Source organism: Anopheles maculipalpis, chromosome 2RL (assembly GCF_943734695.1).
Source record: "Anopheles maculipalpis chromosome 2RL, idAnoMacuDA_375_x, whole genome shotgun sequence".
In the NCBI taxonomy this organism is placed as follows: domain Eukaryota; kingdom Metazoa; phylum Arthropoda; class Insecta; order Diptera; family Culicidae; genus Anopheles; species Anopheles maculipalpis.
In genome coordinates, this window is record NC_064871.1 from 68,492,169 (window position 1) to 68,511,186 (window position 19,018).

The following is a 19,018-nucleotide window of genomic DNA, read 5'->3' on the forward strand; positions in this document are numbered from 1 at the left end:
TACGACGCATGCAAAGATTGCAAATCTGGGCCATGAGTATAATCTTATCGGCAAGTCTAGTATGCCATTCGATGGCCGGCGTGACCTTAGAAGGTCGCTAAGCCAAGAAGAAGTATTGAAACAATTTAATCCCCAGAAAGTAGTGAATACCAACTAAGTGGAATCAGAAGGTCTAGTAAACCATTCGATGACCTGCGTGACCTACAACCTCACCAAGCCGTGAAGAAGAAGAACCCATAGAAAAAGATAATCGCCAATTATGTCAACCTTAAGTATCCTAAAGTTAAACCACATTAGATTATTTGCTTGAGTCCTGATGAAAGTTGGATCGTTAAAATCTCTCATCATTTTATACATGAGTCTTAGTAGTTGCCTATAAGTTAAGTAGTACATTTACTTCAATGTTTTATGTCAAATTTAACATGTAAATGTGACAACAAAAATCATATTAACAAAATTTTAAAAAAGGTTTAAAATTTACGACACACTGCAAATGTGTCACTGTAACATTGATCGTTAAAACGTCTCGCAATTTTAGTGCCAAAACTAAAAGAATAATAAATCAACTTTTCAACAGCGAAGCATTGGCAAACACGCCCTGTTTTCAATATTCTTTGAGCTAATTTCATTACAACATCTAATCTTCTCCAAAACATCAATACCAATCAAAATTCCATTAGGCCAAATACGAATGAGTTGACGAAAATCGGCATTCATTAAAACACAAACTCATCGTCCAAAACCACCGTGATACCTTTTGAAAGTAAATTAACCGTCTTTAATTTAATCTCATTGTTCGTCATCAGTTCCAATGGCTAAACATCTTGATAGACACTGACCGGCCGAATGGATCCAGCCACGCACATCGATCCATTGAAAGTCCATCAACCATAAATCACGCAAAAATGGCACGAACATACATTAATCCGGGGCACTATCTTGCCTAAACATGGAGTATGACATCTTAAACACACGTCGTAACAAAAGGTAGCGCCAACTGATCGCCGTTGCCATACCTGTGGTGAAGAGCAGTTTTGTTTTCTTTATGGCTAATTAATGAAAAACGCTGTCAGTTCGCTTTTTTACGACCCTCCCGCAAAGGAGAATTTTTATAGCTTTAGCAGGATCACTCCGGATGGCTCTCGGAAAAGGGAAGGTTTCGAGTATGTCACGTGTTTGTTTAAACTCTTCAATTGGAACGCCAGTTTTACGGCCAGTTTTCTATCTTCAAATCCTGTTTGCGTTTGGTTTGACTCACCACCAAAACCATCGATAAGCCCCTTAGTTTGTTATCAAACACTGTTCGAGGTAGGCTTGTATCCTCAAATGCAGATGACGCATCGACCGTAAATGCATCGGTGATCTTCGATAAGCACGGAGCACGAGCCAAACGAAATGGATGGCATGGTCGAGGTCGAGGCATTCGAGGGAGAAAGAAGACAAAGTACCGAAGCAAGTAATTTAATTTGGCCATACTGCACTGTGGCTCGTGCTGTTGCTGGCAGTGCGTTGGCGTAGATTTGTGGATGATAAAAATAGCCTGTAACCCCCGCTGGAACGATCGCACCACGAGGGGACAACTGTTTGCCGTTCCTGCTGTTGCTGCTTCTGCTCCTGCTTATGTTTGCTACTGCGCGATCTGATCTCTGCTTCTTTTCCATATGGCTGCAAAACAAGCGACCCTTGCTGATGCGTCAGCCGTTGCCCTTACCGTTTTGCTGGTAATCGACCCTTTGTAATGTTGTTCTCTCGGTGTGTGGTAGGCTATGAGCCATCATCCCTCGCAAACAACAGCAGGCCAGAATGAACGGCTCATTGCAATGCGATCATCACACAGTGCGTAACAAAATAACATTCCCTTTGGGATTTTGGGAAATGATTATTTTCTATTTAATATTTACAAATTATTTTCAAACTGTGTACAACAAATAGTTTTGTATAGATGCGTTGAGTAATATTGTACATTATTTGACGCCAACAAAACTTAGATTGTTAGTAGATCACAGACAGTTATATCCTCTACAACCAAATGAAAAATGCTCACAGGAATTACTTTTGTTCCTCTGGTGTTCCAAAAGGTAGAGTACCAAGCTCATTATTATTTTTTTTTAAATTATGTATGTAGTTTACTATCTCTCTTAAGGTTATGTGCTGTATGCAGACGACGTTTAAGTTTTCCGTGTTATATATTTATCTATCTTGCCGATCGTTCTCTACTTCAGACTTCTCATAATTGCTTTTCTGTTTAGTATACTTCCAAATTTGTTATCTATTTCTGTTTAAAGGATCGAACATTTACTTCTCTCATTCGTTTAATCCTATTTCATTCAGGTATTCACTTTTAAAAATGTCTTCCATTCGGGGCGTTGAAACGATACTTGACGGAGTCAGACCGAAATTCAATCAGAAATCTTGGATTCTTCAATCGAATAACTGGTAATTTCAGGATCCCAAATTGAATACTGATATTTAACTGCAGTATTATTCACTCCTTCTTGAAGTAGATCTGCGTCGTTTGGAGTCAACCCGTTTAAAGAAGATATCACAGAGATTAACTTAATTTTTGTACATCACTGTAAAACTCAAACAGAAAAATTCGATACAAGGTTTCACCCCATCTAACATTTTGGGGAACTGTAATATGTGCATTTATGCTGGCAGCAACCGTTTCCAGAGCCCGGATGCATCCCTCTGTCAGTTTTGTTTTGCCGCATATCGTACGTACCAGTTGTCTGCATATCACGATGAGTGGCAGATGAGCCAGCGGCAAGCAGTGAGACAGATAAACACATTTTGGGCAGCGACAAACAAACCAACAGTGTGATTTAACCAAATATGAACGAAAATATGGGCCACCGTATGTGACTTGCCACTACAAAGCCTTGCAAAGGACATTCAGTATTTCATTGGAGCAGAATAGAGAGGAAAGGTGACAGAACGGAACCAGAAATAGAAAACAGATTTCTTTTCGATTCTTCCATTGCCTCCGACGCATACGAAGGTCCGACCAGATCCATTTGCGCAGGGAAGTTTGGTTACACACTTACAGCGGTAACAGTAATGGGCAATCATACTTTCCCTTCAATGTAACGGCTACCGACCGTGTATAAAGGTTTCGTCCTAGGCACGTGTCGTTCGGTTTCGGTTTCATGTTGCTATTGTCTGGCGAGACAGCTGACCGCCTTCTACACATCTTCTTCTGTACTGTTCTGTTCTGCAGTGGTTCTGCACACAGAACAAGAATAGAAAAAAACCAGTCGCTTCAAAAGGCGTTACAAGTACACGAAGGATAATTGTGACGACAGGAAAGGTAGTTACTTCGAAACACGTGTCTAAAAGCTTTTAGCCAGATGAAAGGAACCAAGGTTCGTGGAAGTGTTTTGTGAAGATTTGAATGGAAATAACAAATAAGCTGTAAAGCTGTTCCATGTGTTAAACAGGTGCTCTGTGCTTTTGTATGAATCGTCAACTTTCAACGAACTCCATGTTGGTAATAGAGTTGTTCGACAACTAGCCAGGACAAGTATTAAACACATTTATGAGATGATTACCAAATTTAGGCTATGTTGAACTAGGCACAGATTAGCTAGAATTGTGCTATAATTATTAGAGTACATATTATAATTTTACTGTATACTTTACAGTTACTTTAACAGTCTTTATAATACAGTATGTGGTGGGAAGAAGAAATTCACGGTCGCCATGGAGTGGAGAAGAAAAAACTCGGACTTATAATCGCGACGAGAACGGAACAACGTGATTGCTAACTGTGCGGACCAATATCTTTCTTTTATCTGACTGTCCAGGCAGTCTGAAGATACCAGATGAGAATCTTCCTTACAGGAAAGTTGGAGACATCGAGGCCTTACCTTTGGTAGGGGAACTCTCGATGCTCATCGGCGGAGCAAGTCGGCCAGGCGACTTTGGATGTTCAGAAGGAATATCCCTTACTGGCATGTTGGAGGTTTGAGGCCTTAACTTTAGGTATGGGGACACTCAAACCTCTAGGAAGAATTGAACGCAAGGTTTAGCTTGTTGTACCTTCTCTCTCCATCTGTCTGTCTGTGGGCCGAAGGCTTTCTAGACCGCTTTATTTATACCCAATGCTTACAATAGTTTTTGCTCGTTTTTGTAACCAAGATTGTTTCTTAGTGGTTGTTCTTTTTGCTATTGCATTTAGTACAAAAATATTTACGTAAGCATAAAATGTGTCGCGGTGCGATCGATTGCTGCACTTGCAAGCAATGTGTCGGATATCATTCGTCGTTGGATCTATATGCTTGCTATGCATGAAGTTACTTGTTTGTGTTTTGTTGTTTTGTGTTGCTGACCACTGTCTAGACTCGCTGGTTGTTTTGAACTGATATCATATTGCATTGCGTCGCTCGCTAGCCGGGTTCGCTGGTCAGTGTTTGAATGTTCATGTTAAGGCGTGCGTGTGGTCAAAATAGCTGAATGTACATTTCTTACGTTCTTGGCTAATGCAGGTTATTTGTTAAATTGGTGAATTTCTGCTCAACGTATAATGCTACGTAAGGCTTGTTGTATGCGAAATAATGTATGCGTAGTGAGATGTTTAGCAGATATGCTACAAGTAGATTTTCTTATTCTTCTTGGTTTAACGACCAAGGTCTAAGGTCACGCCGACCATCGAATGGCTTACTAGAATCGTCGATACCACGTAGTTATATCAACACTACGAGGGACGGTTCGGATGGGATTTGAGTATGAAGACAGTGTACAAATGATCTTAGGCTGAATTGATTCTACATTACGTTGTCCCAGTTGAGAGAGGATGGAAAACTCTTCAGGTTCATTGCTTATCAATCTGTGCGCGGTTTGTTGGTGGAGTACTATCGAGGAGTTCGAGGAGGAGACTTAGTTCACATTCCAGTATAACGCAAGCATATAAAGCAATAATGTTCCGATTTTTCATGCGCTTGTACTGTCACCTGATGGTCGGTCCACTGGTCGGTGGTTAATGTACGAGGGCTGACAATAAAGTAAGGTCTCCAACGCTGCAACTTCGCCGGATCACGCGATAGGCGAAATCTGGCAACAAAGCCGTGTTCCTTGGTTCCCCCACTACCACTTTGCTGCTGGGTGAGGCTCCCCCGGCCGCTCAGTCTTGGCTGAGCAGCCGTCAACGATGGAGGTACCCCTCGCGTCAGCGTCCAAGTGCGAATTGCGTTCTGTAATACGTTTTTTGAGTGCGAAAAAGGTGACACCTATTGAAATCCATCGTCAACTAGTTGAAGTTTACGGGGAAAAGTGTATGGACATAAAAAAACGTGCGTAAGTGGAGCCGCGAGTTCAATTCAGGGCGCACTAATGTTCACGACGAGGAGAGAAGTGGCCGACCGTCGGAAAGGAGTGAAATTTCACCACGACAACGCGCGCCCGCACACAGCCAACGTTACCCTTGACCTGCTTAAGAAATTTGGCTGGGACATCATCGATCACCCTCCCTATAGTCCCGACGTGGCCCCAAGTGACTACCACATGTTCCTCGCCCTGAAAAAACATCTCGGAGGGAAGAAGTTTGAAAGTGACGCGGAGGTTCAGAAAGAGGTCTACACCTGGCTGCGCGAGGCGGACGGTGAGTGGTATTCTGCCGGCATAGACAAGTCCATCGTACGGATGCGCAAGGTGTTGGAAAAAAATGGCGATTAAGTAGAAAAGTAGCCAAAACCTTGGCCTTTCCAACGGTGTATCGCTTTTTGTAAATAAATGTCATTTTCTATGAAAAAAAAATTGGAGACCTTACTTTATTGTCAGCCCTCGTATACTAGTTGACTATATACTGTCAAAATTTGAGAGCTTTTTCTCTTAATTTACAGTAGCTAGGACGAGAACAGTAAAAGTTACTGTTCGTATTTAGTTCGTACCGTCTCCTCCGGGCTCAGGACCCGAATAAAAGTCGGCCGTTTTGTCACATTTTCTGTCGGTCAGAAACGATCGGGCAAATATCTATCAGATTCTGGCCTTTCTGGAGACGGGAAAGTTTATAGATTGGGAGCCTAGATCTGGGCATCCAACCATTTTAAGCCCCTGGAACACTCAACAGAAGCGCGGCTCACAATCACTGAAATGGACGTTACATCACGTTTCATTTTTCCGGAAATGGCATTGACCAATGTGATTCATAGTACACGCAGCCTCCTTATAATTGCCATATGTATAAAAAAAGGCCTCAAGAATGTCGAAGTGGTGTTATTAATTTAAAAAGATTCTGGGGTATCCCAAGTGGCCAACCTAAGTGTGCTAACCCATTAACATGCGATCAAAATTTTCAAGATCAATTTGAAGTGACAAATCCATCCAAATAATTGGATGATCAAAGTCAGGGATGAATTGATAAAATAGATGTTGTTTCAACAGAAAAAAGATCAACAAATTATGTTTTGACACTCATGGCTTAAGTGCTGGCAAAATACCGCAAGATGATGATATCGTTATCGTTCAATTTTACCATGTACATAAAAAGTTATCAATGAAATTGCTTGAGAGTCTAGAGTGGTGAGATCGCATACAACGCGCGGCAAAGTCGATCACCACGGTGCTTCAGCAGCTATGGCGAGGCGAGGAAGCGATAGTAAGCGGGAGGACGCATGCTGCCTTAACAGAGAACGACGAAGTTGGGCTGGACAGTGTGGCTGCTCTCTTTGCCGAGGAGATCGAAGAGGAGGTCTTGCTAGACATCACACGACGGGTCAACGAGGCACGAGCAGCACGGCAACGGTCAGCTCGCAGCAGACGTGGACAGGCCAGGGCGGAGGAACGTGCACGGCAAAGGCTAGCAGCTGATGTCGAAGCAGCATCGACGGCCAGGGAAAATGATATTCTGCGAACAGCTCCACCTCCCATTCCCAGACGTAGCCGTGGGCGAAGACCTTCCCCAGAAACGTTGCGACTTCGGCATGAGCATGCAGCTACAGCTACATGCAGAGCTACATGCAGAGGGTATGGAGAGCTAGGGTCTGGGAGGGAAAACTACCTGTTCCTCCCGGAAGAAGACGCCGCCGTCGAGAGCCTCCATCAGCGGCGGATTTGATTCGGTCCAGAAGGAATCGTAGGGCTAATGCTCGAGGGAGCAGGAGAAGTCGGAGAGTTGGAGAAACTCACAGAGTCCGCGAGTTTTCTCAAGCTAACCGCCTCCTCTCGGGTCGCTTACCCCAGTGGAAGAAGCCTCACTTTTAGAGGACATCACTTCAGGACGCTAAGCGTGCAGGCGTCAGTGAAGGACGAAGATATCAGAAGCAGTGTATGCATCGAATGAAAACTAGCGGTGTTTAGTTCTTTGGTGGGAACAACCCCCCATAGGGAAAGTACGTGCGGAAAAACCTGGGGGAGGGAGATCTATAATCACAAAAAAAATGTACATAAAAACGTCGCATTTTAAGGCCGCGTGCCACGAGACATTTCAAAATCAAAATTTTAGGTTCTAATGAATGTTTGTGAAATTTTCTCGCTTTGAAATTTGAAAGCTTTTTGAGAACCTGACGCATAGATAACCAACCTACATGGGGCAAAGGAGAATAAGTTAAAATTACAATTTTGAGATTTTTTTCGCATCGATTTCAACAGTTTGAACAGTTTCCCGCGGTCCGATGGAATTTTATGTAGTAGTGGTCCCAGGTAACTCGAACAATTGACATATGAAAGACGCAGAGATAGGTAAAGGTACGTTATTTGTTTTGAAATAAATACATAAAGCGTATTGCTACTTATGAAATGCTTTTTATTCTTTGAAACTTTCACCACATTATTATAAAGATAACAAAAGTTTATGCAATCCTAATTTTTTTTCGTTTATTTATAGAAGCTTTGAGTCTTAGAGACTACATTCGCCGCTTATGCAATCCGATTCAAAAAGGTTGTAAATTGTTTACAAAAACACAAAATAGTCATAACGATAGAAAGAAGTTGATGTTCCTGAAAACAAATTGAAACAGAGTCAATAATTACCAAACATTTATCAAGAACAAAATTGATAAATTGATAATAAACAATTTTCTTTATACTTGATAATGTAAAAATCAAACAATGTAAAACTATACTCAATCTTTTCAGTGCACAATGAACCAAGCAAAGCTGGCGAATAAAAATTCCCCAAAAAAAAAGGGATATTTATTTCGCTAATTATTTTTTGCTTTCACAACAAGCAAAAAATCAATCGTCAAATAATAAAATTATCTAATTTACGAGCCCCGATACAAATACCAACAGCGCTATGTTTTCCCATGCTCCAGGCCCATCAACACCGTACTTTAACTGAAAATCCAACGGATTAAACCAACAGCGATGGTTTCGAGTTTTCGAGCAAAAAAACAACCAACGATGCACCAAAACATAAACAAACTGCAACAATGGAAACAAACCTTACATGCACACGTACTTTGCCACTCGAAAAAGCTACGAATAGAGTAGGAAAACACCCAACACAGCAACGGGGTGGAATAAAATCTAAACAACCGTCAAGTACCGCGAGCTTCCAATTGCATCGGGCATTTTTTGTTTTCCTCGATCGTGAAAGTCATAAAATTTATGACACAATTGTCATAAGTGTTAATGTAATCTTTTTCCCGACCATTCCCGACCGTACAGCGTTTGGAAAGTGAGGTAAAGGTTTGGTTTTGCAGTAGGGATACGTTTAGGGGTTTTTCTTTTCTCTCTCTCTCTCTCGGTCGCTCATACCACCCCAAGGATTGAACGAGTTGTTGACCCGGTGTAGATATGGTTTGCATTTACAAATGGGTAAAGGAAACGGAGAATAGCTTCACATCCGAATGCCGGCAGAAGCCAACCCAAATGTATTCGAAATCTGTCCAGGAGGAGGGTTTCCGGACGTGTTTCTGGTAGGCAATCAAAATAAATAATCAAGAGCAGAAAGAAAGCCAATCAAAGGGATACAGAAATGAAAAGGAAACACTCGAAGATCACATGGAAAGTACGAGTGAATGCTATAATTTTGCCTTTTTATGACGTTTGCGCGTTGACATGAGGACACATGAAGGACATGTGAGGATCGCGAAGCAAGAAGCGCAACACTGAACGAACGGATAGATGAAGGAAAAGGCGAAATGAAGCGAATAGACCAACGAGAGAGGGAAAGAATGTATCAATAAGAGACGTAGCAATGCAAAGATCAACCACCGGGAAACGTTTTTAACATTAAATCAATCTACCAAAATTCTTGATAAGAAAGGGGAAGAAAGTGTGTCCTTGCGTTGATTTTCCCCCTTTCCTACATTGCCAGCATACTCGCGGCACCATTCCCTTCACCGTCCACTTCCGTGTACCAATGTTTATGTTTGTTTTATTTTATGACTTTCGTCAAATTAAACTTCCTGAATGTTTTAGATCCGATCGAGCCTCTCCTAGGCGGCACTGTACTCGAAAGGATACAACAAAGCTTACAGGAAAAAAAAAAAAATCAGCTGCCAAGGAACGCTATGAGGGCATGAACGGGTAGACCAGCCTAAAAGGATGCCATGGCTGCCCGGAAGGATAACTCTATGTAGGGCGCTGTGGAAGAAGGATGTATCGTATTTAAAACAAATAAATTAACGCCACCCTGTTGCCTGACGATGGCTGTTGTTTCATGCCAAGCTGTCGGTAGACTAGGTTCTGAAAGAAGTGACAAAAGGGACAACACTCTCGGTCAGCATGGTGGACAGTATGTATGTTCAAGCAGGATTCGGGACAACATTATGTAATCTGATCAGTTAACCCGTTTTTTTTTTTTTTTGCTTGACTGAACAACGGACAAAGAGGTCCTCTCGAGAGGGTTCTTGGTAGATTTCTGACCGGTTTGTTTACTGCACCGGATGGTGAAAAGCAAAGGATAACAGTTGGGACAGTCAACTTTTGACCTGGCTGCATGCAACTACAATTTTTTTGTTTTGTTTTATCCAGCCTTAAGAAAATCAGGACATAAACCAAATGTATGAGTAAATCCTTCTACCGTAACTACATTTCCCATGCAGACGATGGTGACCACCGGTTCTGCAGTAGTTGCGTCACAGTGACAGTATAGACCGTATAGCTGCAATTGAAACATTTTCCGAACAATTAATCATTCTACCACTCGTTTCGCTGTCTGGGAATGACTTTTGGCTTCGGGTTGCATTGTTTTGGGCCTTTGGTGTATGGTAAGCGAAAGGGTTCCAGCACGACCCAAGGTTGACCGTTGGTGATCCTTCAGCAGGAAATGCACGGATGGAATGGTCTGTTTAACCAGCATCCAAGCCCGGCTTTGGCTTCCTAATTAATGGTTCTATTGAATCTTATTGCAACAATACACTGTACGTACCCTGCCATATGCATGTCCATCTGCATACTAAAAACCAAATATTTGCTTACGATTAGGATTAAATCGTGCTTTGTCACGTCATCGTCATCCGTAGGCAACGATCAGGTTAATTTAGAGAAGGCTCGCTGGGTTTAATCGTGACAAATCGTAGTCTATTTGTCCATTTTAGAATTTATCTTGCTCTAAGGAAAAATTAAGCTCAACTTATGATTGATCGTTCTCGTCAACGGTGGGCAATGGTGTGTCCTGCGACGTATTAATGGTTAGCAATCAGTTGCATTGGCTCATTAGCATTTGGTTGTATGAAAGCAGATGCAACAGTACATGAATCGTATATCAGACAAACACGCAAGCATACAAATGACCGTTAAAAGAACTTTTGACTACTAGGTTCGCGTCATTCACTGAATCAAAGGAAGTATTATGCCATTCATTAATCGGAATCCGCTATATCCTATGCTATGTTTGTGATTCCAAAAGATTGCAAGGAAACGGACTTACAAGAAGCCTCACTGAGGCTCTCCATACCATCGAATTCGAATGGGATTTGAACCCCGGGCCTGTCGTTTAAAGACCGGCGCCGCTGTCACCTACACCAGCGGGCCGGACCTACCATTCCATACCATACCATTGAGGTTAACTTGCTTAACGATGTACTAGGACATGGAGGCCATTCAATGACTTGCTCATGCCACGTAATTGAATAGTTCTTCCTTAATACTTAGGAACGGTCTGGATAGGATATGATTCACTGTCCTGCAGTGTGTAGATTGATGTCCGAATCTAACATCCTACGAGACTTTAAATAACTTAGAAATTTACTTCCAAACAATTGTTTGGGACAGACGCCAATTACATTGCAACGTAAGGAAACAATCGTCTTCGTTCAGGCAGTACCCGAATTCTTTCAGACGGGCACTAAGGCAGCCACCATAACGAAGTGCTTCTTCTTAAATCCTTAAACCTAAGGCGCAGACAGGCTGAACAAACTAAAGCTAATTTCTGATGCCTCACGCGTGATTGCTGCGAATAAGATCCTGTCCCGGATATGCTTCTGCAGACTGCTGCCCCTAGGTACAGATTTCGTCGGAAGCTACTGAGTTGGATTTGCTGTAGGTAAATTCCTAGTTTACAGATTTCAAACGAATGTTTGTATCCGGAATGCACCAAAGGAACATGTGTTACACGAACGAACTGTCCCGCCTTAAATGAGCGAGTGGTAAAAAATTTGGCAATATTTTTCTGCACTGACATATCAGTCGTTTGTTGTCCTCAAAATACAAAACTGGTGGTAGGGTAACATATAAATAGTATCCAGTTTTATGAAAATAATATTTTATAATATTTTTTGTTTCTTTTAATATAATGATTAATTTGCAATATTTCGTTCTTAAAGGATTGTTTGAAGCGGACAAGGACTTTTTATAACTATTGTACCGTAGATCCGTAAAATCGACAAAAAACATCTATGCCCGGCACCAAATGTCCGTTGACTAAATGTCCCGTTAATATAGTAGACCTGCTTTCAGTTTGTCAATTGCATTCTAAAGGCCGCGGACCACAGAATTTTTTAAAATCAAAATTACAAAATTGACCCGTCGTGTAGGTAGGCCAGTGTATGCGCCAAGTTCTCCAAAAGCGATTTCAAAGCGAGAAAAGTTGAAAAACACTCATGAGAACCTTGAAAATGAACCTGAAATTTTAATTTTGAAATCTCTTGTGCCCCGCGGTCTTTACAGTTTGTACCGTTTCTCTTCTTATGGTTGTTCAAAATAACCATTAAGTTGATTGGACACCTGTCGAACATTGTCTTGTTTGTTCGACTTGCTTGATTGTTCGTCGCGCATGGCGTACATAAAATGCGTGATAAATGTCAGCTGGGTTTAGCATAGCATCTCTGTGTAATTTGTCACCTGGGTCACTGTGTTTTCGCTCGCAACTGGTTTTAGAACATATTTTAGTACATCTTCTCATTTGTGTTGACAACAATTGCTATCGGAAAGCGGACAAGGTTAGCGCGAGTGTAATAGATTGATATTGTTTATCACTACAACAGGAAGTTACTGGCGAAAACTGGAAATACTAACAAGCTTTTAGGAAAAGAAAGATTGTTGGCATTTTCACCGTCTGTCAAAACAATCGCTTCGTCACCCTCTGAGTTCGTATTGGTGTTGTTTACATTTTCGCAAACACAAAACAAAATCGGTATACCTTTGGAACGCGGTAATAGACACAGTCATAAACCCAACGGCAAAACGACTGTGAAACTACCAGCCACTCTGCCGCTAGGAGTAAAACGAAGAAGAACGCAACAGTGTACCGTTAATCCGCGCATCGTCGCGACCGCGTCTTATTGTTCCCCGCCAGAACGAGGCCATTGCACAAGTGTTTGTTGTACACAACCACCCCCCTTACCCAACAGCTGGAAAGGAAGGAAGGGCGAGTGTGTGGGTGCCAGCTGGAGGGAAGCAACAGTTGGCATTGTTAGTGTTTGGGGCTGTCATCATCCGGTGTGTCCCCGTTGCCGAAGAAGAAAGTGGGTTGCTCGATGCTGCCGCTGGTGTTACACGTACGCGGATTGCAAAGAAAGACGCAACGCTGAATGTAGCTTGTGACCAGTGTGAGAAAGTGTGCAGAACACCCGGAAAATGGACTACGTCTATATGGCCGGTGGTGATCCCGGTAATCCGCGCGCCGAAGACATCATTACGCTAACAAGTAGATATCGAATTCTTTCTCCGCCCCAAATGTTTACGTACTCTTATTCCTTTTTTTTTTTCATCCATTCAGTGTACGAGAATGACCCGGCCGGTGCAGTGCAGGAGTTTGCAGAAGCGGCCGAGTACGGTGCGTTTAACATCGGTTCCTCGGAGGCAGAATATATCGAGCACGGTATGATTTTGGCCGATGGTGGTGAACGGTTCGGTGTGTCGACCGTCTGTTTCGACACGCAGGAGGAGCTGATTTGGATGGGCAACCAGGGTGGTCACGTCACGTCCTACTTCGGTAGTGCAATGCAAAAGTACACCTCCTTTCAGGTGTCGAACGAAGTCGTCCGGCAGATATTGACGATTGATGCGGGCATACTGGCGCTCACGCCAACCTGCCTAAGACACCAGATCCGGCGCGGTATACCGAAGTTTACGTTTCGCTCGGAACGGATGGTCGACATGGTGTGTATGATTGAGCATGCACCGGCCCGTCTACTGATGGGCGGCCATCAGAGTGATCTGATCGAACTGGATCTTGGGACGTTTACTGAGCTGACAAGCGTTGTCGCCGGAGTGAACGGGTGTGCTATCTTGCGGCGCCATTCCCGGTATCTGTGCGCTGGCGATGCTTACGGCAAGGTGACCCTACTCGATCCAAACACCCTGTCGATCGAGCACGAACTTCCAACCCATTCCGGCAGTTTATCAGATTTTGACGTCCAAGGCAACTATCTGATTTCGTGCGGGCTAAGCGGTCGCCAGGGCAACCTTACGATGGATCGCTTTTTGATGGTGTACGATATGCGCATGCTGCGATTGGTATCTCCGATACAGGTGCTCGTCGAACCGCAGTTAATGCGTTTCCTTCCGTCGCACTATTCCCGGCTAGCTGTGGTCTCGCCGCACGGACAACTACAGCTTGTGGATACGGTCGAGCTGAGCGAACCACGGGTGTGCATGTTCCAGATCAATACCAGCGGTTCTCAGTGCCTTTCGTTTGATATCAGCTCCACCAGCCAGGCGATGGCGTTCGGTGATCAATCCGGTCACATAAATCTGATATCGGGAGCCAAAATCAACACGCCAACGCTGCAGTTTAATCCGTACTCGCGGGACACCGAGTTTGCGGACACGATCGAACCGGCGACACCCTTCGTACCGATTACGGACACAAACTTTCCACTGTCCTCGGTACTATTGCCCCACCTAACTACCGGTGAGCGATGGTTAAGCGATTGGCCACCGTGGATGAATACGTACGAACATTGGCGAGCGAAGCCGATCGATCCGGTCGTTATCGGTACGATGAAGATGCAGGGACCTATAGGGTACGCACCCAACCCAAGGATGGGTCTGCGAAATCAAATCCCCTACCTGTTGGATGGCTCGAATGGAACATTGGCAGCTGGATCAGTGGCTGGATCGGCCGCACACGGTACCTCGTCCACCAAGGGTGGTAACGGTTCGGAACAGCAAGGCATCAAACTGGTCCCACGCCGCTATCGTAAGGTGGAGGTCAAGTACACCAAGCTCGGCACTCAAGATTTTGACTTTGAGCATTACAATCAGACGGGTTTTGTTGGGCTCGAAGCAAACCTGCCCAATGCGTATTGTAACGCGATGCTACAAGTGCTGTACTTCATCATTCCACTGCACAAAGCTATCCGGGCGCACTGTTGCACGAAAGAGTTTTGCCTTTCCTGCGAACTAGGCTTTCTGTTCCACATGCTCAACGTTGGCAGTTCCAGCTCACCCTGCCAGGCAAGCAACTTCCTGCGCTCCTTCCGTACCGTCCCGGAAGCTGCCGCCCTGGGGCTAATTCTATCATCCAACAGTGCGAATGTGAATTTGATCAGCCTCATTCAAAACTGGAATCGATTCGTACTGCACCAGATCCACTACGAGCTGGTTGATGCGATGAAGAAAAATGAAACGATGCATTTTTACGAGCACGGCCAGCAACCGCAACATCACGGCATCACGCTCGAGCAGGACAGTGTCCAAAAGTTTCAAATTTTCAACCTTGGCAGCGGGAAATCAACGGCCTCAACTAATCCCCCAACAGCGACCGGAAGTGCGGTGCAGGAAGATTCGGAAATTGGCCGACTGTTTGGCACGCAGCAGCAAACGACACACCGATGCAACAAATGCAACACAACCCGCGTCAAGGACAGTGTACTGCTCGTGTGCACCTTACTCTATCCGACCGCCACGACCAACAACGTGGAAGGCACATTTGGTACAATTTTAAAACACTCTCTCGGGGTGGAAAAAACAACCCCGGCCTGGTGCGAAACGTGTAACAAGTTTACACCGACGAATCAAAAGTCACGCGTCACCGATCTGCCGGCGATACTTTCCATCAACTGTGGGCTGTACAAGGAGAAGGAACTGGAATACCTAAAGCGTCAAATGTCACGTACGACCGGTGCACAATCTTCGCCCAGTCCATCCGGGCCGAGTACGGCGACCGTGTCCGGCGCAGCCACCGATCAGTCAACGGCTACATTTAACGGATCCGGTACGGGCACCAAGATGTGCCGGTATGGTACGAACTGTTCGCGGGTCGATTGTCATTTTGCTCATCCAAGGTACGTCAGCGGTAGCTCGCAATGTTCACGCTTTTTGAGATGTATAATTTGGTTTTATGGATTCATTTTTTAGGAAATCGTCGCCTTGCGTCATATCGGCTGCATCGTCCACATCTACCTCGGCTGCCGCAACGCACGGTATGCAAAAGTCTTGGTTTCCGCTAAGCTTCCAGATGTCACTCGACGAGCAGCAGAACCTCGACATTAGCTCGTTACGTACCGCCTCAAATGGAGAGCCTGTATTTCCGAACGCCGCCACTGAACCGGGAACGACGCTGGAATCAGAAGTCAAGGAGGAAAATCCCACGAATGGTATGCTTTCAAAACCATGGTAGAGTACTAGAATAGACGCCAAATAGTGACACATTTGTGTTTTACTTAAAGTTACTTAACACTTTGTAAAACTTAGAAAAAACTGAAGAATGTATAGGGAAATGCAAATGATTAGGGTGAGACGAGGCTTTAGAAAATAGCCCAAACGAATATGAAATCCTCGACCATTGATATAGAAACACTCAATACATCAGCGAAGCACCAAAAATGGTAATGGAAGCGCGTGCAATAAATATGTAAAATTAAATTTAATAAGCGGTTTTTTCCATATCAATTGCACGCGCTTCCATAACTATGTTTGGTGATTCTATATCTATGTTTGGTGATTCTCTAACGTATTGGATGTTTCTATATCAATGGTCGAGATTTTCACATTCGTTTGCGCTTTTCTCCAAAGTTGGCTCGCCGCACCGCACATTTGCATTTACCTGTAAGCAACTGATAGATTTATTTATTACTAAGTATAACGCCGTATTTTCAAACGGTAGATTTGGAACGAGAAATTATTCTCAATCATACCTCATACTTCCATAACATATTTTCCGTCAATTTAAACATTTCATTTGCAATCAGATTCTTACAACAGTCAAAATCAACTATCCAAATTAATTTCATTAAATTAGATGTCGTACCAATTCTGTAAATCAAGTACAAAATCTGCTCTTTAAGACAAATTTGTATTGAAAACTCCTTAATAGTGGTTATTAAGAAAATTTCCTCAATAGGGTACTCTAGCCCAGTCGTCCTAATCAAATCCCTATAGAATCCCAATCGAATCCCTATAGAATCTATATGGAATACTCTTTGAATCCCTTTTGAATCATTTCTATCATGGAAGATAGAGCATCCTAATCATAACGAGTGCCGATAGATGCCAAATCTAAACGGAATAGGCTCGAATCTCAATCGAATTCTTTCAGGATCAGTATCTAATCCAATTCGAATCTTCCTAGGAATTGAATCTAAGAATCTTCGGAATAACGGTTCTGTCAACACTAGTTCCTAGACTTTTATTTCTATACATGAGACCTAATACAAAAGAATATAGATCGTAAGGACGTAGGGTAATGTGAATGTTAAAATCCTTTCAAATCAAATTATATTTTTGAGCATCAGGATCTCCCATGATTCGGACTCGCCGAATGACTTACAGGTTGCGATTCCATTTATTGAGCTCCCTTAGTGGGTACCAAACATTCCGGGTTGTCGAATTCTGTTTTTTCTTTTCGTTGGTTACGTTTTGCAATATAAAATTTATTATTTATATTGTGCAACCAAAAGCTCGAAGTTTGATAGTTTAGTTTTCCACCAGTTGCGGAAAATAAACAGAGTTCGACACCCAAGAGCTCGACAAGTGGAAGCCCGACCGCAGTAATCGCGACGTGTTTCTTCAGCGTTCAGAATTTGTTGGAAATAACGATACTTTACTTATGGTTTCTACCGATTCTACCATCATTCTCTTCCAGACCATCCAGAAGATTCGGCATCGGGGCAAAAAATCAGCAAAACCTACAACCTATCGGCCGTGGTTTGCTACATCAATGATGGTTCGCAGCACAATCTTGTATCACTGATCCACGTCCCGGCATGCTACCAGGAACTAAAACAACCAGGCGATTCCAACCCAATGGGTGGTTGGTACATTTTCAATGATTTTAGCATTTCTCCGGTACCGGTACAGGAAGCGGTGTGGTTCACCCTAGACTGGAAAGTCCCATGCGTTCTATTCTACACCAGCAGCGCTTTGGCCGAAGAGCAGTGTCGTTTAGGGTTGGATTTAAGTAACGAACCTCTCACACACTACGTTAATCCCTTCACGACTGATCTGTACGAAGAGGAAGGTGCAGATGATGGTAGTGGCCGTACGCCGGAAGACGTTGGCACCGATGCGATCGGTAAAGGGGACGAACCTAGCGAACATCACCATCACCCGGACGGCAACGATACGGAACCGAGCATCCTGTTTAAACCTCTCGGACGCAACGAACATTTCCAGCCCGGCGATCTGGTCGCAATGGATGCCGAATTCGTTACGCTCAATCCGGAGGAAAGTGAGATACGTTCGGATGGAAAAATGTCTACCGTCAAACCGAGCCATATGAGCGTTGCCCGCATCACGTGCATTCGTGGACAGGGCGAGTATGAAGGTGTACCGTTTATGGACGATTACATCTCCACCCAGGAGCAGGTCGTAGACTATTTGACCAAATTTTCCGGCATCCAACCGGGCGATCTGGATGCGAACTTTAGCAACAAACGGTTAACGACGCTTAAGAATTCGTACCAGAAGTTGCGCTTTCTCGTCGACAGTGGGGTAAAGTTTGTTGGGCACGGACTGAGGAACGATTTTCGCGTCATCAACATCATCGTACCGCCGGCACAGGTGGTCGATACGGTGCATCTGTTCCATCTGCCCCACCATCGGATGGTATCGCTGCGCTTTTTGGCCTGGCAGTTTCTTGGCATTAAAATACAGTCGGAAACGCACGATTCGATCGAGGACGCACGGACGGCACTGCATCTGTACAAACACTATCTGCGGCTGATGGAAAAGGACGAACTTTCGCACGCACTTTCAACGCTGTACGAAACGGGCAAAAAGTTGCAGTGGAAGGTGCCGGACTAAGAGAGAAGGTAAGAAGACGCACAAGAAGATTTCCCGCGGAAAATATCTCATTCGGGTTTTATTCACACTTACAAGATTTATCTTTTTTTTTTACATTCCAGAATGTTTGTGTGTCTGCTGTGTGTGGCCGCGGGATTATTTGTTGAGATTGTGATGAAACCCGTTGTTTTGTGTAATGAGAAAAGTTTAAAATAACTCTTGTAAAATATGCAAACAATACAACACACTTTTTTTTAGAATAATAGCGCGTACTATACACGGCTCTACTATTTTCGTGCGAGGATGGTGTACGGTTACAATTAATTCGTCTTTCCTCATTTCTTATTCTATTACCGAGTTTAAAATGTTTCTTTTTCACGTTTTAATCAAGATTTCGTGTGGAATCGTTGTTACGTTTTTATGGGCATTTCGCATCTGTTGTGCTTCTCAACGAGTTTTATTC

At 43.6% G+C, this 19,018-nt stretch overlaps 1 protein-coding gene across 1 annotated transcript; it reads left to right on the forward strand.

The window, feature by feature from the left end:
• The first annotated feature begins 12,931 nt into the window (after positions 1-12,931).
• On the forward strand, positions 12,932-18,576 carry LOC126556497 (PAN2-PAN3 deadenylation complex catalytic subunit PAN2). The gene is made up of 4 exons (XM_050211760.1): positions 12,932-13,033; positions 13,106-15,617; positions 15,691-15,929; positions 17,417-18,576. The coding sequence occupies exons 1-4, from the start codon at positions 12,964-12,966 to the stop codon at positions 18,574-18,576; spliced, it is 3,981 nt and encodes a 1,326-aa protein (XP_050067717.1). The 5' UTR covers positions 12,932-12,963.
• Positions 18,577-19,018: the final 442 nt, after the last annotated feature.